This window comes from Cyrtonyx montezumae, unplaced genomic scaffold (genome assembly GCF_038088225.1).
Source record: "Cyrtonyx montezumae isolate F1298 unplaced genomic scaffold, pur_monq_1.0 scaffold_23, whole genome shotgun sequence".
NCBI classification, from domain to species: domain Eukaryota; kingdom Metazoa; phylum Chordata; class Aves; order Galliformes; family Odontophoridae; genus Cyrtonyx; species Cyrtonyx montezumae.
The window spans coordinates 3444422-3468663 of record NW_027071970.1 but is presented as its reverse complement, the minus strand read 5'-3'; the positions used below and the strand labels follow the sequence as shown (position 1 = coordinate 3468663).

The 24242-nt window shown below is 41.4% G+C and overlaps 1 protein-coding gene across 2 annotated transcripts in view; it reads left to right on the top strand.

Moving 5' to 3' along the window:
• The window catches only part of GCN1 (GCN1 activator of EIF2AK4), a 37753-nt gene that overhangs the window by 9053 nt on the left and 4458 nt on the right, over window positions 1-24242 (top strand). For both annotated transcript variants that reach the window (XM_065738837.1, XM_065738838.1), the window contains 37 exons: window positions 225-297; window positions 440-599; window positions 1197-1386; window positions 1514-1638; window positions 1985-2163; window positions 2337-2430; window positions 3137-3250; window positions 3332-3530; window positions 4301-4456; window positions 7224-7405; window positions 7559-7639; window positions 8118-8261; window positions 8971-9098; window positions 9272-9461; window positions 9856-9926; window positions 10716-10881; window positions 11396-11590; window positions 11746-11992; window positions 12622-12743; window positions 12917-13031; window positions 13515-13694; window positions 14048-14268; window positions 14992-15060; window positions 15212-15350; window positions 15457-15653; window positions 15995-16137; window positions 16899-17016; window positions 17156-17371; window positions 17696-17860; window positions 18256-18417; window positions 18838-18930; window positions 19134-19277; window positions 20325-20594; window positions 20888-21001; window positions 21537-21767; window positions 22357-22550; window positions 23164-23278. In XM_065738837.1, the coding sequence (XP_065594909.1) occupies window positions 225-297; window positions 440-599; window positions 1197-1386; window positions 1514-1638; window positions 1985-2163; window positions 2337-2430; window positions 3137-3250; window positions 3332-3530; window positions 4301-4456; window positions 7224-7405; window positions 7559-7639; window positions 8118-8261; window positions 8971-9098; window positions 9272-9461; window positions 9856-9926; window positions 10716-10881; window positions 11396-11590; window positions 11746-11992; window positions 12622-12743; window positions 12917-13031; window positions 13515-13694; window positions 14048-14268; window positions 14992-15060; window positions 15212-15350; window positions 15457-15653; window positions 15995-16137; window positions 16899-17016; window positions 17156-17371; window positions 17696-17860; window positions 18256-18417; window positions 18838-18930; window positions 19134-19277; window positions 20325-20594; window positions 20888-21001; window positions 21537-21767; window positions 22357-22550; window positions 23164-23278 (5702 nt within the window). The remainder of the gene's footprint in view (window positions 1-224; window positions 298-439; window positions 600-1196; window positions 1387-1513; window positions 1639-1984; window positions 2164-2336; window positions 2431-3136; window positions 3251-3331; window positions 3531-4300; window positions 4457-7223; window positions 7406-7558; window positions 7640-8117; window positions 8262-8970; window positions 9099-9271; window positions 9462-9855; window positions 9927-10715; window positions 10882-11395; window positions 11591-11745; window positions 11993-12621; window positions 12744-12916; window positions 13032-13514; window positions 13695-14047; window positions 14269-14991; window positions 15061-15211; window positions 15351-15456; window positions 15654-15994; window positions 16138-16898; window positions 17017-17155; window positions 17372-17695; window positions 17861-18255; window positions 18418-18837; window positions 18931-19133; window positions 19278-20324; window positions 20595-20887; window positions 21002-21536; window positions 21768-22356; window positions 22551-23163; window positions 23279-24242) is intronic.

The window sequence follows — 24242 nt, the reverse complement described above, 5'->3', positions numbered from 1 at the left end:
TGAGGCTAACAACTTGTCTTGTAGCTCACAGTTCTGGTCCAGTCTTGTCAGATCTGAGCTGGATTTATCTGTAGCTGCATTGAGAAATGGTTATGTAGAGGCTCATTTTGGACAGTTAGTTGAATGTGTCCTGCTTGCTATTTGTTCATTCTCAGGTTAAAAAAAGAAACATCTGCTTCCTGATGCAATTCCATGCTGCTTTACCTGTTTGTTTGTTCCCCCAGCCATGTGCACTGTGCTGCAGCTGACAGAGCACCTCCTCCTGGACCATGCACAGCTCCCCGAGGGCAAAATCCAGTACGTAGAGTGCACTTGCTGCTATACTGATCTGTGTCTGATTCCTGAAAGTTAATGCAGGTGGTGGAGGGGTTGGGACTTTGCACAGAATGCTGAATGCTTTGTGTCCTGTTGCTAACCCTGTTTATTTCTCCATTTTCAGGCAGTTTCACCGTGCCCTTGTTGCAGTACTGCTGAGTCGGACCTGGCAAGTTCGAAGACAGGCCCATCAAACAGTTAGGAAGCTTTTGTCCTCCCTGGGAGGGTACAAACTGGCCTATGGGCTCTTAGAGGAGCTAAAAGTGGTTCTCAGTTCTCATAAGGTGAGTAATCAAGAAACCTAGTCCCTTCTTACTCGTTCGTATGCTGCTGCTGATCAGCTCCTTACCCTAGGTTTGCTGTTAGCACTGAAATACAGCGTGCTGTGAAAATGGTTCAGTTTCAGCTTTGTTTAAAAAAATAAAAGCAGTGAGTGTGGTACCATCGAACAAGGTAGCACAATGACACCTTTCTAAATAGATTAAGTTGCACTAATCATGTACTAAAAATGAGACTTCATAAACAGTCTTGTTGTGTTACAGGCATAGCCTGAATAAAGTATTTTTGGAAGATACTGAGTGCAAGTAGGCAACAAAATTTGAACATATTCTAGCCAGCTGGCTGAGCCTTTTCCAAAGCCCTCTTTGCTAAAAGTGATAGTTTTACTTTACTTTAGTGTGCCAAATCTAGGATAGTCTGTTCCCATTCTTTCCATCACTGTCAGCACTCTGCTTTGGTTCCACTGTTATCCTTCCTTTTCTTTGAAAACTTCAGGATTGCATTTTCAGAAGGAGCTGAATGTTGGTGTTATGTGTGGTATTACTCTAGGAAAGTGTGCTCAGGAAGGCTTGCTGTGATGTTTATGATGAGTTGTCCCCTAGGTTATGCCTCAGGAGATCCTGGTGATGGAGTCGGGAGAGCTGTCAGAGCAAGGAAAGACATATATTCCTCCCCGTGTCCTTCATGAGGCACTGTGTGTCATCTCAAGTGTAGCTGGGCTGGATGTGGATTCCTTTGAGACAGAAAAGCTGGCTCTAGAGATGCTGCTGGTGAGCCACCATCCATCTCTGGGTAAGTGTAGGGATAAGATCACTCTCACAGGTGATTTTTTTTGTCTTGTTTTGTTTTTAATCTTACCTTTCTGTTTAATTGTATTCACAATCTGCTTTGCATTTATTATGTTTGTTCTTCATGCTAGTGGCAGTACAGCCAGGTCTTTGGCCAGCCCTCCTTGTCAAGATGAAGATAGATCCCAAAGATTTTATTACCAAACACTTGAATGACATATTGCCCAGACTCACTGCCTACGCTCCAGACAACCAGGTGATAAACTTCTGCTTTTCCATTGTTAGCTTGAGGATGTATTTTTGAACAAAATAATTTTTTGGTGGAGTTAAGTACTGACTGGCTTGTAAGGGAGGAGGTCCCTTTGTGACGTGGGAAAAGGCAGTTACAAAGGGAATGTCTCCAGTGTAAAAACATCTGGGATTTAAGGGGAAGAATGTGTAGCAGTAGCTAAGTAGAATTCTGGATAAATCTTTGGTACCTACTGGATGAGGTATCAAAACTTGCAGGATGTTGCTCTCGAAGAATATAACATTGCTTCAACTGAGCATACTCTTCAAGGAGTACTGATTATATGGTTTTTATCCCTTTGTTTTCTTGATAGTCGTCTATGAATGCAGTGGGATCTCTCTCTCTGCTTTCACCTGGTAGAGTGCTCCCACAGCTCATCAGCACCATCTCAGCATCAATGCAGAACCCAGCTCTGTGCCAGGTTACTCGAGAGGAATTTGCCATCATGAAGACACCAGAGGGAGAACTGTATGACAAGTCTATAATACAGAGGTAAGACTTGTATAATTTCTTTTCTCTGTGAACATAGCGATTGACTCCTGCTGGCACCTAGCTGGATGAGTGCATTTCTCAGATACTCTTATTCTGGACAGGTGTTTCTTAATTTCTGTGCCTGCATCTTAATTCAGAACAGTCCCCATTCTTCTCTGTGCTTCTTTTCTCAGTGCTCAACAGGATAGTATGAAGAAGGCTAACATGAAGAGGGAGAATAAAGCTTACTCCTTCAAGGAGCAAATCATTGAGCTGGAGCTGAAGGAGGTGAGTTGGTGGAAACCAGAGAGCCATTAGTGATGGTTGTGACACCAGGCTGTCTCATCTGTTCTGTTGCATGGCTTGTGGCATGTGTTTACACTGCTGGGAGAGATTCTCTGAATTTCTCTTCTATTAAAACTGTATTTGTATCGGTTTCTGCTATATTATGCTGCTTGATGAGTGTGCTTATTAGTTGGTAATACCTGCCTTTATCTCTTCTTCAGTGCATTTTGTGTGACTGCCTCAGTAAGAGTTGTTAAATAGATGCTTTCATTTTGTTGGCAGCCAGCAGCTGTATTCAGCCTGGCCAGAGCAGTGTGTGTGTGTGCTGAGGGAAGGATCTGATGAAAAGAAGGGAACTTACCAGGTTGATTGGAGTATTCCTTTTTTAAAGGCTGACTTCTTTGCTCTGGGGAGAATGATATGTGTCCATCCACTGCAGGAAGTAGACAGCTCTCTGATGATAGAAAATAATTTTGGACCAATTGAAAGCTGGGAAAAATGAATGTTATGCTGCTAGTAGAACACTGAAGTATTGCTAACCTCCTTATTTCCATCTTGTGTCTTCAGAGTGATATGCTTGGAAAAATATTTTGATAACGTTTTCAAAGTAAACTGTGAAAAGCAATGTGGCCAACTTGTTCCTCTGCCTAAGTGAGGGTATAGTGTTAAGAGTTCCTAGGTAATAATGACCATGATGTGCTCTTTGCAGGAGATCAAGAAGAAGAAGGGGATAAAGGACGAAGTGCAACTGACTAGTAAGCAGAAAGAGCTGATGCATGCACAGCTGGAAAAGGAATCTCAGATAAGAAAACGACTCAAGGAGGCAAGTTTTGATTATTTTTTTTGCCAGCTCTGCAGCTACTGCAGTAATTTATGGTAATCATCCACACTGTTTCTCTTACAGCTTGATCATGAACTGGAGACAGCCTTGGGACTGCTGGACACTGTTATCAAGAGAAAACCTCCTGGTCTCACTCAGTACATCCCCAGTCTCATTGGTTCCTTTCTGCCGCTGTTCCGGTCGCCTTTGGCTGCTCCAAGAATTAAGGATCCCTTTCTTTCCTTAGCTTCCTGTGTCATGCCTGCTCGACTTAAAACCTTTGGTTAGTATTTGCAGTTGCTGTTTAAGGGCTGGGCACATTATTTTCATAGCAGGGTGCTCAGAATCCTTGCTCTTGCATGCTGTGGGTCATTACTGCACACTCACGGGGAAAAAACCTCAAACAAAAAAGGAGGTGACTGCAACATCCCAGGGGTCCTACTGCTGCATAGGTCCTGGACAAAGATAAGGAGTTCTCCACTTGGTGCAGCTGATCGTGCTGGGGTTGTGTCTCTTCTGGAGAGCTTGGAGGGTGTGAGTGAAGCTGTGGTAGCCTGAAGATAGGCCAGCCAATGCTCACTTGGAATCAACAGCTATGGGTGGTGATAATGGTGCTTGCAGAGTGGCAAAGGCTAAGAATTTCAGTGGGATATAAACTCCTCAGTTACTTATGGCATCTTCTGAACCCGGTGCTCTGGTATCTATTACAGTTGCTGCCTTCTCTGCAAGATTTAAGTCAGTGCTTTCAGGGCTACTTTCACACCTTTGGGAGAAGTTTGGAAGCACTGACATTTCCTGACTGCTGTTGCAAAGCAAAAAGGAATTGCTTCTTGTTTATGGGAACACATGGTAGTGTTCATATAGTAGTAAGTGTAACTGCTGTGAAGGAAGATGTATCCTCGGGGCTGTGCTTCCTTCTCAGTGCCTCTTCTCCAGCCTGGGCTGTTTCCCAGAGCTTTATTAGAGTTCTTCGGTCTGTGTTCTTGGGGACTTTTTTCTCAAGAAATGTTTGGTTTTATTCCTCTCATGGATTTTTTTGTTCTTCCATACCAGGTACTTTGGTGAGCCATGTGACGCTGCGCCTGATGAAACCAGAATGTGAATTAGATGAATCGTGGTGTCAAGAAGAGCTCCCTACTGCTCTCAACAGAGTAGTTAGCTTGCTGCATGCCCACACCATTCCTAGCCGAACTGGCAAAGGAGAGGCAGGTAAAAAAGTACTGTAGATCTTCCCTCTCCACAACATCTTTGTGAGCTGTTTGAGTTTTGGTGGTTTTGTAGGTGAGAGTTCAATTTTTTGTCTTTTTAAATTGCATTAAGCCTATTCATAGTCATGAAAAACTGTGACTTCCTCCTCATTTTGGGGTGTCAGTAGTTGAAACTGACAGTAGTTGAAATAACTTTTTCTTAAAATGGTTCAGACAGAAATAACAGGAGAGAAATTAAAACTCATCTTTGCTAAAGAAAGTTCTTGCAGCGCCACTTAGCATAAGTGACTTAGTGAGACTAAGTGGAAAGATGAAAATAATTCCTTGTCATCTGTGATCTCAGCAGTGAAGTGCCTGTGGCCTCTGCTTGTTTGGTATGTACTACTGCAGTTCATGAATATTTTATTCTGGCATGATTGCAGACGAAGCAATTCCTTCCTCTTTTGTAACACGAGGGGCAAGCACCAATATTTTTACAGTGCAAGTATAGTGATGTGGGTTAAAAAGAACCTGTTTGTTTGCTTGGTTTTGATCACATAGTTTTAATCCAGATCAGTTCCAGTATCTGCTTAGTGATGAGGTGTGTAAATACTTGTATCTCTACATGGTGATAGGCATTAGTGCAGAAAGGGCTGGGTAAATCTGCTTCTTCTGGAGGCAGGGATCGCTTAGCCTGTCTTTGTAAATATGGTGTGCTGTAATGATAGAGGTGATAGTGATAAATCCTTGCTTTGGAGCTGATCACTTTCAAGCTTAGTCAGAAACTGCTGTGGTGGACAGTTGATAACATTTCAAAGGAAATTTAGGATTCTGTTTGCTTCCTTACCCCAGGAGTTCAGTTCTCCACATATAATTCTGTTGTCAGTCAGTTCTGCAGCTGTGTGACTATGGCACAAATAATCCTCACTGCTGAGCAGCAGCATTTGACCACGCTGAGCACCACTTCAGTGCTAAACATTTTGGTGATTATTTAGTGTCTCTTCTGTGATGTTTATTTCCATAGTGCAGATTCTTTAACATTTGAATCTGTTTGATTGCTGATTTCCAGAAAGTAGCACAATGTTTTCAATACTCCTCCTTCTGTGTTTCCTCGTGTTTACTGCCTGATTTTATTTTATTTTTTACTTCCACTGGAGGAGAAAGGAAGTCGGTTTCCTAATACTGTGTTGGACAACTCAAATTCTATTCCCAAATAATTTTCTTGAAAGTTCTTAAAACACTTAAGAATGCAGTCCTACAATACTGTTTAGTAGGGGATTGTTTCTTGGGTTACCAAGGGATCTAAGAGAAACCAGGTGCCTTTATAATGTGATGAAATGTCATTAATTGGTGACGTGACAAGATACAATTCCAAATCATTTTCATATTGGTCAGGAACAGCTACTGTGTGTTAAGAGAACATTTACTTTCTCAGATGAAGCCTTCTCCTTCCTGCTGCATATAGTGGGACTGTTGCTTAAGCCAAAAAATATCTGTCCAATAACTGGGGGAAAAGAAAAAGCAAATAGGAAGGACAGTTCCCTCTTCTGAGGGGTTTTTAAGCTAAAATATTCATGTTATATACTTGAAAGCTCCCAGCGTGATTGGTATTTAAAATTTCTCCCTTGAACTACTTTTGCAGTATCTGTGCCCTACATAAGCTGACTAATACTGCAGTATTGTATCTGCAGTGCTCTTCATCTGCATCTTAGAAATTCATAATGTGGTGTTCTCTGACAGTGCAGATAAGATGTTGAAAAAAAACCCCCTTTTCTCTAGATATCCAGTACTTTAGTTTTAACAAAATATATATAAAAAAAATTCTCCAGCAGAGTCACAGAGGTATATGTTCAAGAATATATTTGATAATTAATTATACATATACCCAGATGGTATGTAAGTGATGTTGACAGCTTATCTGAAACCAGAAAGAGTCATTCATTTTTCTTTAACGTGGTATTTAGATTTTCCTTAGACTTTTTTGCTTTGAACTAACTGGAGGATTGGGATGAGCATTTGTTATGCCCAATAGCCAAGCCCTGTGAGAAGGAAGGATCAAAGTCTTTAATAACAGGAATCTAAAAGCTTTTTTTTTTTTTTTTAACAAGGAGAAGAGGGTTTGAGCCTTGTACCTGCATTAGGGAAACCTCATTCTCAAGAATCCAAATGAAGGGTGGATCAACAGGTTAGCTAGGTTTGTAGGAAGTGTTTGAAGGGAATACAGCTGGCAAATGAGCCCTTATTCTGTGCAAAGCAACTTCAACAGTGAGTTTGTTAAATTGAATCAGATCCCTGTGTGAATTCTCTTGCTTAGAATAAAATTGACTATATATTTTTTTTGTTTTGTTTTGTTTAATTCATATGAATTCTCAGATGCTGCACATTCAAAGAATGTAATTTAAATACTACATTTTCAATTTAAACTCTGATGGGCTTAATTTTGCTGTCTCCTCCTCCCCCCCAGGTATATCTAAGGTAGATAAGACCATGGTTTTGCATGTCTGTCTACTTGGTGTGTTTGCACAGGAGGTTGAAGATAGCCATATGTATTTGAACCTACTCCAGTGCACATTTTCATTGAGTCTTAGAATGGCTTAGATGAAAAGGAACTTTAATGACTGTCTAGTTCCAGCCCTGCTGCCATGGACAAGGTTGCCAACCACTAGATCAGGCCCACAGCCCTGTCCAACTTGGCCTTGAATGTCTTCAGGGATGGAGATTGACATCAGTCAGTGTTTTGAAATCATGATGAATAGGTTTGCTTACAGGATCATTTCTCCTTTTCACAGGTGCTGCCCCATTATCAGCTCCAGCATTTTCCTTAGTCTTTCCTCTTCTAAAGACTGTTATGACTGAGACATCTCATGACAGTGAAGATAAGGAGGAATTCCTGGTCAAGATTCTGCAGATCCTTACAGTTCATGCTCAGCTGAGATCATCAGTAAATAGCCAGGCTTTGCTGGTGGATGAGGTGAGAGCTGTCAGATAACGAAGTAAGAGTGCTTGATTTTTGGCTGTGTGCATTGACTTAGGTTTTTTATTGTTCTTAAATTAGGAGTTCCATACATGGTGACACTTTGGAGTCACGAGATATAAGGCTTTTCCTTCCTACCTTCTCTTTCAGAATGGCCCAGAGTTGCTGCCCCGAAGGGATATGCTGCTCCTGCTGACCCGTGTGATAGCAGCAGGCTCTCCACGGTTACAGGTCAGTTCTCAGCTTCATGACCACAGTCAGGATTCTGCATCAGCATCTAACTGAGGAAAATATATCCACCCGCTTAAAATGTCTGTGAACAGTGGTTGATGTATATCATTCATCTCCTGTGTTTATGGTGTTTTCCTTGGGATAAAATGTTTGTTTGTTTTTTTCCTGTAAGTTTTATGCGTCAAATGTGTTCTTCAGTTTTTCATAGGTGTTATTTTGTTATTCCTCTAAGGCTTTCCTCCAAGAAAATCGGTAGTCACTCCCCCTAGTGGCCAGCAGTTTGTTCTAAGGGGAGGAAGACCAATAGTGACAAAAAGGCCGAGGATTGGATTGAACTCTTCAGTTCTTGTCATCCTCAAACCTTGTCACTGTTCTTTCAGAATTTCTTCTCTTACGATGGCACTCACATCCCACCCTGTGCTGGCTATCACCAGGAGGGCAGTGGTGGAATCTCTTATACCTCCTCATGATATTTCAGGTCTTGGCTTCCAACGCACTGACCTCCCTGTGCACAAGTAGCAGTGGGGAAGATGGCTGTGCCTATGCAGAACAAGAGGAGATTGATGTGCTGCTTCAGGCCCTGCAGTCTCCGTGCATGAATGTTCGAGATGCAGCTCTCAGGGTAGGTGGGAAGCATTCGTGGTCACACTGAATTCCTTAATTTTTGGGAAGTGAGTCCCCTCCAGCACTGCTGGAGAGGTTTTAGCTGTGATGGTAGTTACTGTAGTGTGGCTGCAAGAGGAGGCAGTAGCTACAGAACAGGAATTGTCTAAGTAGTGCTCCTTCAGCGAGGTTTTCTCTGGGTCTGTTCACACTTTTATTTTGCTAGAACTAGTGATAAACAACAGTTTAACATTTTCTATTTTGAGTTGCATAGAGCTTAGTCTTAGGAGGAAGCTGTCAAAAAATTGCTTTGTCTGCATTGGGCCTGGTGTTTTTGGAAAGCTTCAGGCTTAGTCACTTCAAAGAAGATAAAAATATAGAAACCAAGTGTGCTCTTTTTTTGTTATTTGCCATGAAACAAATTTCTGCTCAGCTCTCCTGAGGTGGCTTCTCTTAGGAGCAGAAAAGACTGTAGTCACCAGAGCACAACCTAGTGCCTACTTGTGTCTCTGCACTTTGCAAGTGGAGCACTATTCTTGAGTTGTATCATCTCAGCTATTCACCACAGGATGTCCTTGATCACTGGCAGTATGCTGCACAAGTGGACATGTTGACTCTTCTAATCAGAGAGAGATTGACTTGGCAAAAGTTTTAAGTGCTTTAAGGCATCTGTTTCTAAAATGAATATCTGTTCCTATTCACACCAATTCTCCTGTAAATTAATTTAGGGACTGATGGAGCTACAGATGGTTCTACCAACCCCAGACAGTGATGAAAAGAATGGACTGAATCTGTTGCGTCGCCTTTGGGTTGTAAAGTTTGATGTGGAAGATGAGATTCAGAAGCTGGCAGAGAGGTGAGAGTTTTTTGTGGCTGGTTAGATCTCTCCACTGCTTACCCTGAGAAACTTCTCAGGCAAGGAGCTTGCCTCCCAGAGGTGGGGGGCAGCTCTAGGTCAGCCTTATACTGCATGTAGCAGTGGCTTCTCTACCTGAAAGGTGATTCGTGGCTTCTTTGTGTGTGCTGCAGGTTGTGGGAGTCCATGGGTCTGGAACTGCAGCCTGACCTCTGTTCTCTGCTGATCAAGGATGTCATCTACCATGAAGAGGCAGTGCGACAAGCAGGTGCTGAAGCTCTTTCCAAAGCTGTAGCTCAGTACCCAAACCAAGCAGCAGAGGTTATGAATAAACTTACAGAGATTTACCAGGAGAAGCTCTATGTAAGTATCCTTGTCCCCGTGGGTTGATAGGCTCAAGCTTGTGCTGTAATTTTTATCTTTTAATAATCCTTTTTCCCTTTGTCTGCCCTGAGGGTATATGTGAAGCCTTCTGTTGCTATGTTGGAGCTTCTCACAAACTTTAATGTATTGGTGCTCAAGTTACCAGCAAGTATTGGCAGCATGCTTCAGGTGATAGAGAAAGCCCCTGCAGCTCTATGCCACAGTCTGTTGTTGATCACAATTAGCTCTCTGCCTGTGTTTTCTCACTCTTTTCTGCCAGTGGTATCGTACCTCTCTGCAGTGTTCTAAAATAGCATTACAAGAATGCTTCACAGCATCCTCTGTGTATGTGTGCTTGGAAAAGCCATTCTGATGAAAATTTTCCTCCCTGCAGAGACCACCTCCAGTTTTGGATGCTTTGGGACGAGTGATATCTGAATCACCTCCTGACCAGTGGGAAGCAAGGTAGTTATCTTCAGCTTTATCTCATTGCTTCCTGTCCGTTCAGATGCAGCGTTCCAGATTTTTATTTGTATGGTCAGGCATTGTATAAATAAAGTTCAAGGAACAAAATACATGCAGGTTTATTGCTGTTTTGATGGTTCCTTCCCAAAAAGAACATTTGTGCCCCTCAAGCAGGCTGGGCACACCTAATTGAGGTGGTCTAAGTTCATCAAAATATTGGGTGCTGTCTTCTCTGTGCCCTTCTGGTAAGGACAGACTTGCTCTATCAGTCTCTCTGAATCTGTCTTACCTTACTGGATTCTCACCTCTGTATGAGCAATTGTTTGTTTCAAGAGTAGCAAGCAGCAGGGATAGCCTTAATGAACTGGACAAATTCCAGTTTGTGTGATTACTTTTTGACTACTTTTGTGCCCTATACAAGTCTAATTGCAGAACATCTTGTTTGCTCTCTTAAGTTAATTTGTTCTTTATTGCTGATGTCTGCTGCTGTACAGCTGTTGTATTTCAGCAGTAGATGGAGTGATCCTGACATCTGACTGTGTGTTGGCCCAAGTATCTGTAATGCTTAAACAGCTAGTGGCCATTATGTGACTGAAGGATTGTTGTCCTTTTGGGAACCTGCAGCATGGGGTTATGAGAATAAATGCAAGTTGCTTGGACACTGAAGCCTTTCAATTACATACTGCCTCTGTCTTATTCTGTAACGTACTACTGATAGCAGATGTGATTGTGACCTCAAGCAAATGTTTTCAAAGATAAGTAAGCTCACACAACTCAACATCTTCACAGGTGTGGCATTGCTTTGGCCCTTAACAAGCTCTCAGAGCATCTGGACAGTTCTCAGGTGAAGCCACTCTTTCAGTTCTTTGTACCGGATGCTCTGAATGATCGCAATCCTGAAGTCAGGAAGTGCATGTTGGACGCAGCTCTTTCAACACTCAACACTCATGGCAAAGTAAGTCTGAATACTTCTTTCTCTAGCAGTGGGAACTGGTGGAATGAAAATGTATATACTGTGCTGGAGCCCATAGATAACTACTTTTTCTTCCCTACAGGTGAAGACCAGTGGAGCATTTTCATAATATTCAGTCTTCCTTTCTGTTTCTTAAAAAAATAGTGAGAGATTTTCTTTACTTTCCTGATCTTTCTTTGGAAATAGAGCAAACAAAAGAGCAGGCTCTGATGTTTAGGCTAGCAGCTCACCTAGTAACTTGCATTAATTCTGGCAGAACATTGTGCTGATGGGTTTGGGGATCTAATTTTTAAGAGCTAACTTCTCTCCAGCAGGAAATATCTGTTGCCTCTCAGAATGGCTCAAGATTTTATGTGATGTGACGTATGAAATGAACTGTAAATACTGTCTGATTGTTCAGTTTGTTGGCTCAGAGAAGAACAAACAAGTCCACTGAGCATAGCAAATCTCATTCTGAGTGGACTCTAGTGGCAAGTTCTGTGGTTTTGTTTTTCAGGACAATGTTAACTCTCTCTTGCCAGTGTTTGAAGAATTCCTGAAAAATGCTCCTAATGATGCCAGTTATGATGCTGTCAGGCAGAGTGTGGTCATTCTGATGGGTTCACTGGCAAAACATCTGGACAAAAGCGACCCTAAAGTGAAACCAATTGTTGGCAAACTGATTGCAGCCTTGTCCACACCATCTCAGCAGGTGGGTGCCTTCTTGGAGGAGTTCCCACGTGCCATGTAGAGGCAGGTTAACACTGTGATGTCAGAGAGATGAAAAATGGCTCTAGTGACAGAAAGTTCTCGTTGTAGGTGTGGTCCAAGTGGAAATTAGGTTAGTTATGAACATTTTTTTTACAGGTTCAGGAGTCAGTGGCAAGCTGTTTGCCACCACTGGTGCCTGCAATTAAGGAGGATGCGGGAGGAATGATACAGAAGCTAATGCAGCTGCTTTTAGAATCTGATAAATATGCTGAGCGCAAAGGTGCAGCGTATGGTCTGGCAGGCCTGGTGAAAGGCCTTGGCATCCTTTCTCTCAAGCAGCAGGAGATGATGACCACACTGACTGATGCTATTCAAGACAAGAAGAACTTTCGTCGGCGGGAGGGTAAGGGGCAAGAGCTTTTTCTTCTAAATACTTCACATTTTTCTTGTTTCTCCTACCACTGTGATTATATTGGGTGACACTTGAACCTTTGTATTTGTTTTGTCTGTGTTTATTTTATGAAAATGTGCAGGGTAGGAAGTGGGGACTGTCATGAAGCTATTGGTTCTGTATGGTGTCCTAAAATTGGTCTATTTACATTATGGTGGGAGGTTACCTGGTCCTGACAATATGCTTGCACCCGTCCCTCCTGCCTTCAAAAGCAGGTGTTGCTAGGTGGCCTTCTTCCTCTTGAGAGAAATGACATATTCTGATACAGCTGGTCCAGGGGGGGTTGCAGAGCCTACTGTTAGCTTGCTGCTGAATGTTCCCTGTCCTTATTTCTTGCTTACCTAAACTAGGACTCAGAGGACTGTTGGGTGTTTGTAATACTACTGCTAGACCTCTTGCTGTCCTTTCTGGGACTGCAAATCTCCAACACAGCAATAGCCAGAAGCTCAAGAGAGCAAGAGTCTTGGGATCTAAGTGCTTTTGGAGAAATTCTGCCCATATCTGGCAAACTGTATTTTCTCTTCCTTCCCATCCCCTTTAAATCAAGTGTTTTCTTCTGACGATCCTTTTTGTTTATTTAGGGGCTCTGTTTGCCTTTGAGATGCTCTGCAGCATGCTTGGAAAGCTCTTTGAGCCCTATGTGGTTCATGTGCTGCCTCACTTGTTGCTTTGTTTTGGAGATGGGAATCAGTATGTTCGAGAGGTAAGAGACCTCAGATGTTGAGAACACTAAGTATTAAGAGAGAAATTGAGGATATGAATACTGTTTATAATGGACAAATTAAGAAGGTGACACATGACTCGAAACACTGCTAATATAACTTGATCTTTCTAATCATGTGACAACCCTTAAGAAATGTTCCCTTCTCCTTGAAGGCTGCAGATGACTGTGCCAAAGCGGTGATGAGCAACTTGAGTACTCATGGGGTGAAGCTGGTTTTGCCATCACTTCTTGCAGCACTAGAAGAGGAATCTTGGAGAACCAAAGCTGGTATGGATCAATATCTGATGGGCATGACTGAGAGTAGCTCACAGTTCCTTTTGCTGTTGTTCTCCTTGCTTATTCTTTCATCCTTACTGATGACCTTGACAGTTTACTGTCTCATAAGGGGACTGGAAACTTATAGCTTTAGAAATACACAAGTTTTGTGACACATTTGAGCAAATTCTTCTTCCCCTCACAGATACAAGAAGCACTTTTTATGCCTCTTCTCCCCAGAAGTGTTCTAAAAAGTGGATGTTTCTTTCCTATCCACAGCTTTCTTTTTTTCCTAGTACAAAAGCAGATAATACGTTTTTATTTTCAGGTGGCACAGAGTGACTTAGTGCATTTCAGCCATTTTGTGTTCTCTGACTGGTCAGACCACTTGAATATTTGAACTTGACATGAATGTAATCATCTGTTTGTATTTATTCTTAACGTTGTGTATTTGTGATTTTTTTTTTCTTTCTTTTTTGTGTATTTCATGCACAGGCTCAGTGGAACTGCTGGGAGCGATGGCATACTGTGCTCCCAAACAGCTTTCCTCTTGCTTACCCAATATTGTGCCAAAACTCACTGAAGTGCTCACAGATTCTCATGTGAAGGTGCAGAATGCAGGTCAGCAAGCTCTCAGGCAGATCGGGTCCGTCATCAGGAATCCAGAGATCCTTGGTAAGAGCTGTCTGTATCTCTAGTGGCAAACAGCTGTCCTGATTGGACCATAGTTTATAATAGTAGGGTTTATCTTCATTGCATTTGGGATTAAATCTGGACCTCTACAGAAATGAAACCACTCCTGGAACAGTACAGCATGAAAGTTTCACGACAGCTGTCTGCTTCACATCTTTTTGAATACTCCCTCCTGCTTTGTCATTTAACATTGATAGGGTTTTGTCTGTTCCTATGCTTCTGAATGATTTAAAAAGATGTAAGAGCACCTGTGAGAGAACACCATCTCACTCTGATGTGCATTTTTTGGATTATGTGCAAATAAAGTACTTTCTCTCCTTTCAATAAATGCTCAGCAATAGCTCCAGTTCTGTTGGATGCTCTCACTGACCCCTCCAGGAAGACCCAGAAGTGTCTGCAGACTCTACTGGATACCAAATTTGTCCATTTCATTGATGCTCCATCCTTAGCACTTATTATGCCAATTGTTCAGAGAGCTTTTCAAGATCGTTCCACAGACACCAGGAAAATGGCTGCCCAGATTATTGGGAACATGTACTCCTTGACTGATCAGAAGGTACAGTACCAAAAAAGCTCTCTGTATGCTGTATTTGCCATGTAGAAGCTAACAGGAAAGCAGTAGGAATAATTTCTTAGGTTTTCAAATTTTTTTTAAGGCAGGCAGTACTAGAATCCAAGCAGCTTCTTTAATTTAATACGTGGAAATGAATGGAAGTGGCTGTAAGTGCAGTGAAAATTCTGAGGTGCTTGAGACTGTCAGCTTTGTACTCTGCTCATCTAAGTATTACCAGATTTGTCCCTTCAAAGAAGTCTTTTGATTTCTACCATATACAAAATATCTTAACAAATAAACAAGCAAAACCACTACCAGTGAAAGAAAAATCAGTTGCTTACAAAAGGATCCTGAGTTTGTTTAAAAAGTATTTGTAGAACTTCACAGCAGGCTGAAGAACAGTGTTTAATTTTTGTGCTGATAATCTCTGCACTTAAACCTTGTATAAATGTCAAGAGTGCTGGATTTTCCTTAGATACAAAGTGCTGTGTTATGAGTGAGCATCACAAAGGTTTTGAATGGTTTGGATTTCTGCATTGTTTCTTATACTTAAAGAACAATTAAACGTGCAGTCATTTGCAGTGTTGTAAAAGGAACTGATTAAAACCTTATGGATGTTAAGGATGATTGCTAACAATAAAGGCTGAAATGCCCTTTACATAAAGATGATTTAGGTTTCTTTCTCATTTTGAATTTAGTTCTTATTCTTTGGGCTATTTGTTTCAGGATCTGGCTCCTTACCTACCCAGTGTGACTCCTGGACTGAAGGCATCCCTGCTGGATCCTGTACCTGAAGTAAGTGTTTATAGCCTGAAAGACTCACTGTGTTTGTACAGAATGTTAGGCTTTGTCCTCATCTCCTGTAGAAATGTAATTAGGCTGACGTATCTCTGTCTTAGTAACTTTGACAGAGTATTTTGCAGATCTCGTTTCTGTTGTCTGTTAGGTGCGTACAGTATCTGCAAAGGCCCTGGGAGCCATGGTCAAGGGCATGGGAGAATCGTGCTTTGAGGATCTGTTGCCATGGCTGATGGAGACACTGACATACGAGCAAAGCTCAGTGGACCGATCTGGTGCAGCTCAAGGTGAGGACAACTGTCTGAATACTGAACTTAGACTTTAACCCGTTCAATCAGATTAGCTTGGTGTTTCTTCAGTTTGTCAGTTCTGCTACTTGCTTTTTTTCTCCAGGTCTGGCTGAAGTTATGGCTGGTTTAGGGGTGGAGAAGCTGGAGAAACTTATGCCAGAGATTGTAGCTACTGCCAGTAAGGTGGATATTGCTCCACATGTACGAGATGGTTACATCATGATGTTTAACTACCTGCCAATTACTTTTGGAGACAAGTTCATTCCCTATGTTGGTCCCATCATCCCTTGTATCCTTAAGGTACGTAGCAGAAGCCTGAAGGGTTTTATTTATTAGTGGATAAAAAGAAGACTCCAGAGTATTTTAACAGTTCAACATTTCCAATAATTCTGAGACACGGCAGAGTCTTTTCCAGCATTGCTGGACTAAAAAAAAAAAGCATAAATAGAAAGTATAAGTCATTTGCTTTTGCAAATTATTTGCTTTCTGTGGTTGCTAGTAATTTCTTGAAATCAAGGTCCATTTGCAGTCCTACAGTTGATTTACTTTTTGTAGCTGAGAAAAAAACATTTTATTTTACTTGTTGGTATATTGTGCTGAAAAAAGGAAACAGCTTTCACAGACACTCTTTCTCTTCTCAGGCACTGGCAGATGAGAATGAGTTTGTGCGGGACACTGCCCTGCGTGCTGGCCAGAGAATCATAAATATGTATGCAGAGACAGCCATTGCACTGCTTCTGCCACAGCTTGAGGATGGCCTGTTTGATGACCTGTGGAGGATAAGGTAGGGGATAACACCTTATCCACAGACATTTGAATGCTCAGTGGTGTGAATTGGTGAGAAATGGTGTGATTCAGACTTCCTGATGTTCCTTAAAAAAACGCAGAGACCAACTATGAAGTGAAAAAGCAAATGTCTCTTTCTGCTTGTTGATTGAATATGATGCCCTTATAGCACTGAGGCTGAGAAGCCCTTGCTAGCTGTGGATCAGATCTCCTGATATGTGCAATGCATTTTTACTAGGTTATAAATTCTTACAGCGAGGCAGTTGATGTGGCAACATTTAGTCCTTACATATTGTTTCTCATTTTTCAAAATGCTGAGTAAGTTATTGTTCTCCTGTGCATGGAGATGTGCAGTGGAACACTCACAGTAATGGCAATAGCTCAGAAATTAGCTGTACTGAAAGGTGTGCAGCAGCTGAGTGCTGTTGGGTGCCTTATCCCATGTGAATGTCTTTTGGGTTAAGAGGGATATTGTCAGTATCTTGTTCTTTTTTAGAGTCCACGGTATTCCTTGATACATTACTGTGATACTCTCATCCCCTTTTGATTTGGAATTAATTCCTTCCCTTTCTCTTCAGCTTGCTTCTTGACTGTCTTGTAGGCAGGAAGGTCCTACCTATCAGCCTGTACAGTGTTTCAGAGCTGACATAGCTCTTTCCTTTGCTGTTTGCTCGTATCTGTGTTTGACATGTTGCTGTATTTGGACACCTCCTGTCTGATTACCCTGTTTGTAACTCTTGACATGCTTCTTGTTACCAGGTTTAGCTCAGTTCAGCTCCTTGGAGATCTTTTATTCCATATCTCAGGTGTCACTGGAAAAATGACCACAGAAACTGCCTCAGAGGATGACAACTTTGGAACAGCCCAGTCAAACAAGGTAAAGCTGTTCTTGTCTGATGTGCCTGTTTTTTAATCAGCTTGAAAAGCTTGCTAGAAGGACTTAGTGAATAAACATGTATTTTCTTCCCTTTTCTGAGTTTCAGGAGTGGTTAATACAACTCTGTGCTTCTTTGCAGGCTATTATTAATGCTCTTGGTGTGGAGAGGAGGAACAGGGTGCTGGCAGGGCTGTACATGGGCCGCTCTGACACCCAGCTGGTAGTGCGTCAAGCTTCTTTACACGTTTGGAAGATTGTAGTTTCAAACACTCCTCGCACACTGCGTGAAATTTTGCCAACACTCTTTGGGCTCCTGCTGAAATTCCTGGCCAGCACTTGTGCAGATAAGCGAACGGTGAGAAATTGCTCAGTGCTTTCTTGTTTCTGCAGGTGACCTTGTGAAGTAATGAAGAATACAGGATAATTCTTGTCTTTGAATCATTCTACAGCTGTAGTGAATTGAACTGCTCTGAGGATATCTGAATTCGTTGCTGAGGGCAGTGGTGGTGGAAGTAAAACAGTTTTTCTATGGCTGGTTATTTTAGTAGTGTTTCCATTGCTACAGTTTTGTCAGAGCTTTGAAAAGCAGTTTATAGTCAAAAAATAACATTTGCTCAAAATTCAACTTTTTAAGTTTTATAAACGAGGAAAATAGTTGATTAAGTAAATGAATTAACAGGTTGCAGCGCGGACATTAGGAGACCTTGTCCGAAAGTTGGGAGAGAAGATCCTTCCTGAAATCATCCCCATTCTGGAAGATGGATTAAGGTCAGACAAGAATGATGAAAGGCAAGGGGTCTGCATTGGGCTGAGTGAGATAATGAAGTCTACCAGCAGGGATGCGGTAAGTTAAATCAGGAAGGTGAGCTCTGCCATCTCCTACATATTTGTGCTATGATCTTGCAGCTGAGCTGCAAAAATACAGTGACAGTGTTGGACTTATGGACTAAATTCAAGGCTCGTATCTAATGTGAGTTGCTGTTGAGGCAAATGTGTGTATTTGCATCTACTGGTAAATTTAAAACATTGCACAATTCTGACACTTACGAGCTGTAGGAAACACATACAAGGCAGTCTTAGAACAGTGCAAACCTTTAATGAAACCTTCTTTTCTTTCAGTGTGTTTAAGCAAACAGTGGTTTCCTTTCTGTTGCACAAATTCAGGTTTTTAGCTATTTTACTGATTTGCATCTGTCTGTTGTGCTTTAGATAACCTGTAATTTTATCTTACATATTTAGGTACTGGTTTTCTCTGAGTCCCTAGTGCCTACAGTGAGAAAAGCACTGTGTGACCCTCTGGAAGAAGTGAGAGAGGCTGCAGCTAAAACATTCGAGCAGTTGCACTCAACAATTGGACATCAAGCTCTTGAAGATATCCTGCCATTTTTGTTGAAGCAGCTGGTAAGCATTGCTCAATGTGAACCAACGACTTGTGGGACAGGTTTTGAATAACAAGCTTAAAAGAGAAGGAAACCTGTAGTGACAGACCTTCTAGGGAATGCCCATCTCTATTTTGTCTCCTCTGTGGAGTCATGCTAGCCATCAGTAGAGAAAGTTTTGTCACTAAAGCACAGCCTAAGAATTGCTACATCTGGCTCTGCTAGGGAATTGCAATTGTCACCTCTGTAAATTGGCCACCATGCCTGATGTCACATCTTTTTCTTGGCTTAGATTTTAGCTATGTAGTGTGAGAGTGATTTTATGTAGAAGGACCTTGTACGTATTGGATATATGATCACGTGGTGAATTGTCACTTGAAACAGGGGATTAGCTTGATGTGTCACAAGTCGTGTCCCATGTTTCAATTTTTTCTCTCTGTAGGATAATGAAGAGACATCTGACTTTGCTGTGGATGGTCTTAAACAAGTTATGGCTGTCAAGAGCCGTGTGGTACTGCCTTATTTGGTGCCAAAGGTACAAATAAAAACAAAGTTTGAACTTCAAAGCTGTGCTTTTTCCTGTGTTTGCTGCCAGTTTCATTGGAACAGTGCTCAAAAAATGTGTCATTGTGGTGCGCTCATACTTAAAACTTTTTCATGTTATAAATGACCTGTGATTCCTTCTGAGGAAACTTTCTGCCTGTCTCATTTTTATTTCTGTTTGGTCTTATTTTTTAGCTGACTGCTCCCCCTGTGAACACCCGTGTGCTAGCTTTCCTCTCATCAGTGGCAGGGGATGCTCTGACACGGCACTTGAGTGTCATCCTGCCTGCTATGATGTCTGCACTGAAAGAGAAGCTGGGGACTAGTGAAGAGCAACTGGCAAGTAGCATGGCTCAGCTCTCTGCTGTGATGGGCTGCCTGAAGACAGTTTGGGTTTACCTCTCAGTACTGAGTCTTGTATTCCCTGGATTTACAGACAGCATGTCTTAATTCTGTTCACTAACTACTTCAGGCAGAGTCTTCTTGCCTGGTGCCGTATTGAGAGTTGAAAAACATATGCTTTCTAAATCCATTTGTATCCTTAAAGAAGTCTCTTTGGCCCAAACGAGATGTAGTTCTCAGTTTACTTATTCTTGGGAAATTGTCAGAGAGTTTGGTTAACTTTGTGTGTATTAGTGGGGTATAAGACTGAGAGATTAAAGGGCTGAAAGGATAAAAGCTCCTATTTTGCATGTAGTGCTTCTTCTAAACTGCTTTCAGAACCATCTGTTGTTTGGACTCCAGAGAACATCCTGGAGCTGTGATTGCATATAGATGTACCCAGGCTGGTGAATTGTGAGTGCTGTGGATAGTCCTGTTGTTGCTCTGCTGCAGATGCCCATTTGCACAGCCTCTAGACCAGTGTACCAAGCTGTGCTTGCAATCAGTATTACAATGCAAAGACTTAAACTACCTAAGTTAGAAAAAATAAATTAATTAAAAAATCTTACCTGGCAAGACCTGCAGTCTCTGTGGGGGAATAAGCCTGGGTAGGCTGAGCTAATCTCAGTTTTGGAATTTAGCCCTTCTGTAGCTGTAAAGCTACCTGTGCAACTTTTAAGTCATTTGTTGCATTTTGAGAGTTGATTATGTACTTATATCTCTTCCAGGACTGGTGTCCTATTCATAGTGATTTTTTTTTTCCCCTGACATTCCTTACTAAGTAAGCATAAGGGTGGAGGTAGCAGTAGGAAGTTGGCTCTGAATTATACCTTTGATGGCATCATGACCAGCTATTCCAAAAGGAAAGATTAGCAAGTGGTATATGATGTAGATGTTGTATCATTTCTCTAAGAGATGATGTTCTGGATTACATGGGGATTCCTGGGGCTCACTCTGCTTTTAGTCTATTTGAGAGTTAACATACAGTTAATTTGGACTCTTTAGGAAATGGCAAATTGCCAGTCTGTAATCCTTTCTGTGGAAGATGATGTTGGACAAAGAATTATAACTGAAGATTTACTAGAAGCTACCCGCAGCCCTGACCTGGGAATGAGACAAGCAGCAGCTATCATTCTGAATATCTACTGCTCCAAGACCAAAGCAGACTATACTGGTCATCTCAAGAACTTGGTTTCAGGCTTGATTCGTTTATTTAATGATACCAACCCGGTAGTTTTGAATGAAAGCTGGGATGCACTTAATTCCATCACCAAGGTAAGAGGCAGCTTAAAAAGTTGACAGGGGTGGTAGTGGTGGGCAAGGAGGAAGTGGAGATAACTGGTAAAATATTGTCTAAATTGAATCTCCTGTTTAAACTACATTTATATTGGTAAATGCTGCAAAGATTTGAGAGTTGCAAAATGAACTTGGCGTCAGCATTGTCAGTGAATAGTTAGGTTTTTGGAAGAGCTGGGAAACAGGTGTCTTCTCATGACACACCTGAGAATTCAGGAGGAATTGTAGGTTGTGACATTGCTTCATCTTTGTCTTGCCTCTCTCTCCTGCAGAAATTAGATGCTGGAAACCAGCTTGCTCTCATTGAGGACCTACACAAGGACATCCGGGTTGTAGGGAATGAGGCCAAAGGGGAGCATGTGCCAGGATTCTGTATTCCCAAGAAGGTAAAGGATCAGAACAAGCGCGTGTGATGCAAAAATGGTCTCAATCACAACCACGGTATCTCAATTGTTGGGGAAACTGATTGATACTGTGTTATGGTATTAGAAATACTGAAACTGTAGCATTTGAAACCCCTATGTTGGGAGAGATTTTTCGTAGGTTACTGGTGCTCTTGAATTACCCTGCAGACAGCTCCTTTTGTGACAAGATCTTTGACAGTTCTGTGATGCCTGGAAGTCATACTTGCTGACTGCTTTTTGTGGAGGAGTGATACCGGACTGTGCCAAATTTCTGTGGTTTAAAAATTCCCTCATCCACCAGCACTTTCCTCATAGCAATTGGCTTAGCAAGGCGTAGATGCATTAAATCAAACTGAATAAAAGTAGCTTTGTAAATGTGGAAGCAGGCAGCTGAAGGTCAACAGGAAATTGAGAGAATCTGGCTAAGTTTGTTCATCTGGTATATAGCAGGAGCAAAAATAAGACTTCATTCTTTGCATTTTAGCTTATAAGCTTCGTTATCTAATTGTCCTGACAGGGAGTGACTTCTATACTGCTGGTGCTACGTGAAGGTGTTCTCACTGGTAATCCAGAGCAAAAGGAGGAAGCAGCAAAGGCTTTAGGGCTGGTTATTAAGCTGACTTCTGCTGAAGCTCTTAAACCATCTGTAGTGAGTATTACTGGGCCACTTATTCGGATCTTGGGAGATCGGTTCAGCTGGAATGTCAAGGTGGCTCTGCTTGAAACATTAAGCCTTCTTTTAGCCAAGGTAAGATTCAAAGTAATTGACAGTAGTTTGTGAATGTTTTCTGTGGTAGCCTTCAGAAAATCTGTTGCTGTTCATTTTAATAAAGCTAGGATATCAGTTGATGTAGATCTAATATCTAGAATGGCAATGGAACTGGATTGTGTTCTCCTACCAGCTGAGTCACTGGACCTCTTAGAAATATTGCTAAGTGCTTATCTCACTTTCACGTGATTGAAAGCTACCATTTTATTTCTCTCCTGTGTCCACTGTTTTTGTGAAATGTTAAGTCCAAAGATGATCATCTTATGCATTTGAACTGAGCTGGGCTTTTATTTAGTGCTCTGTATAGAAAAGAACATCCATGACAATGTAGAATCTTTCTTGTATTTCAGTCTACAGAAAATAGAATTAGATTTGAAAAGGGTGTTTCATTGTAAATCATCATTTTGGGTTTTTTTTCCTCTTCTGGCTGTGTGTTAGATCTGAGTAAGGGCTATCTGCTACTGTGATAATTAACTGTTGTGGAAGTCAGGCTGCTTACAGGCTTTGATTTCTAGCCATGGTTACATACTCAGCTCTATCACTTTTCCTTCTTTTATCTCTGTTAAAGGTTGAGATTGCCCTGAAACCATTTTTGCCTCAACTGCAAACAACCTTCACCAAAGCCCTGCAGGATTCAAACCGTGCTGTTCGCCTTAAAGCTGCTGATGCTCTTGGTAAACTTATTGTTATCCATGTAAAAGTGGATCCTCTTTTTACTGAGCTACTGAATGGAATTCGTTCCAGTGATGACTCTGCCATCAGGTAAGCTGTAGGTGAAATCTCAGGTCATGCTGCTTATTGAGGATAAGGGGCTAGGATGAATGTACTATAGCTATTTGACATGATTTTCTTCTACTCCCCCCTTGATTTTGACAGTAAATTTTATTTACTGTTAATGAAGGGTCATGAAAACAATAATGTGGATGATAGGGACATAGTGGGTCAGAAGCTGTGCTCTGGTAGATCTTATCAGGAGAGGTGTTGCTTGGCATCTGCCCAGTTCTTCTCTCTTCTGCGATCTCTAAACCCACTTTCACATACAAGACTGCATCAGTTTTTGTGTTGACCTGAAGTAACGTAGCTGTTCTTGTAGCCTATACATACTAATTTCTGAGAAATTAACTTCTTAGAGTTTTTTGTTTTGTTTTGTTTTAATCTTCGAATCGTTCAAAGATATATATTTTGAAAGACACAGGTTTATACGTATGGAATGAACTCTGGCATTGTGTTTTCATTAGTGGAGAGAGCATGAGTCTCCCAAATCATAAGGAATATTAATCAAATAGCTGTGTAAGAATTTCTTACAGGTGTCCAGAGCTCTGTTTCTTCATTATGATGATGGGAATCTCTGACTGTACGTTGTGATCACTTCTAGAGACACAATGCTGCAAGCACTGCGGTTTGTAACACGAGGAGCTGGGGCAAAAGTAGATGCCACAATTAGGAAGAACATCAGCACGGTGCTTCTTGGGATGCTGGGACATGATGAGGTATTGCTTCGGACAGCTGCAGAGGATCCCTGCTGTAGACACTCTGATTTCTCAATTTAAAATTGGAGCTAAGAAAATTGTTTTCTGAAAATAACCTTCCAGGGAAAATTATTACTGTTAGAATGGAATGAAACTTATATAAGGAGATACTGCAGTTGGACATCTCTTGATAAACTGAATGTGGTCTGTAAAACTGACTTCACTGGAGCCTTATGGTGTTAACTGGAGATTCCCAGCCAATTACTTTCTATCTGAAAGCCTGTGAGTTTAATGTTTCCTTAGCAACCACACAGGTGGATTTGACCTACAGTTCCTTACCAACGTGCATGAGACAGCTAAGAAGTCAGGATATGCTCTCTTATCTCAGAGAGAGCCTACAGTACCTTCACTATAAGCACATGTGTGTTTGCAGGCTCGCAGGTGGGCTTTATCATTCAGTGTGAGGAATTTTTTTTGTAATGACTAGAAACTCTCCAAAGTTTAAGGTGGGATCTTATGTATGTGGCAGATAACAATAGGCTCAACTTTGAGATTAAATAATCTTTATGTTTCAATATTTGCAACACAGACATACAATTCTTGGCAAAATAGAAGAATTCCTATTGGATTTTAAGTTTTAGGGCAGATATTTATAGATGCAGAACCACACCAAACCAACAATATGGAAGTTTAAAATTACTCACAGGATCTTCTCACAGCAATAAGCTTACGCAGAGATGGCTAGAAGTAATATTTATTTTCTAGTCTGTGAATTAAAATGTCATTCTTAACGTATCTTTTAAAATAGTCACTTTCATCTTATAACTTTTCCATTTAGCAAGTCACAATTCATATGTGACCTGTAATTTTTTCCATCTCTGCTGGCTTTTTTTGACTTGTTGCAAGGCTTCTGTTAAGTACAACAAAACAGCAAAAATCCACAGGTATCAGGAGGCAAAGAGAGTCTGTTAATACTTTTTCTTCT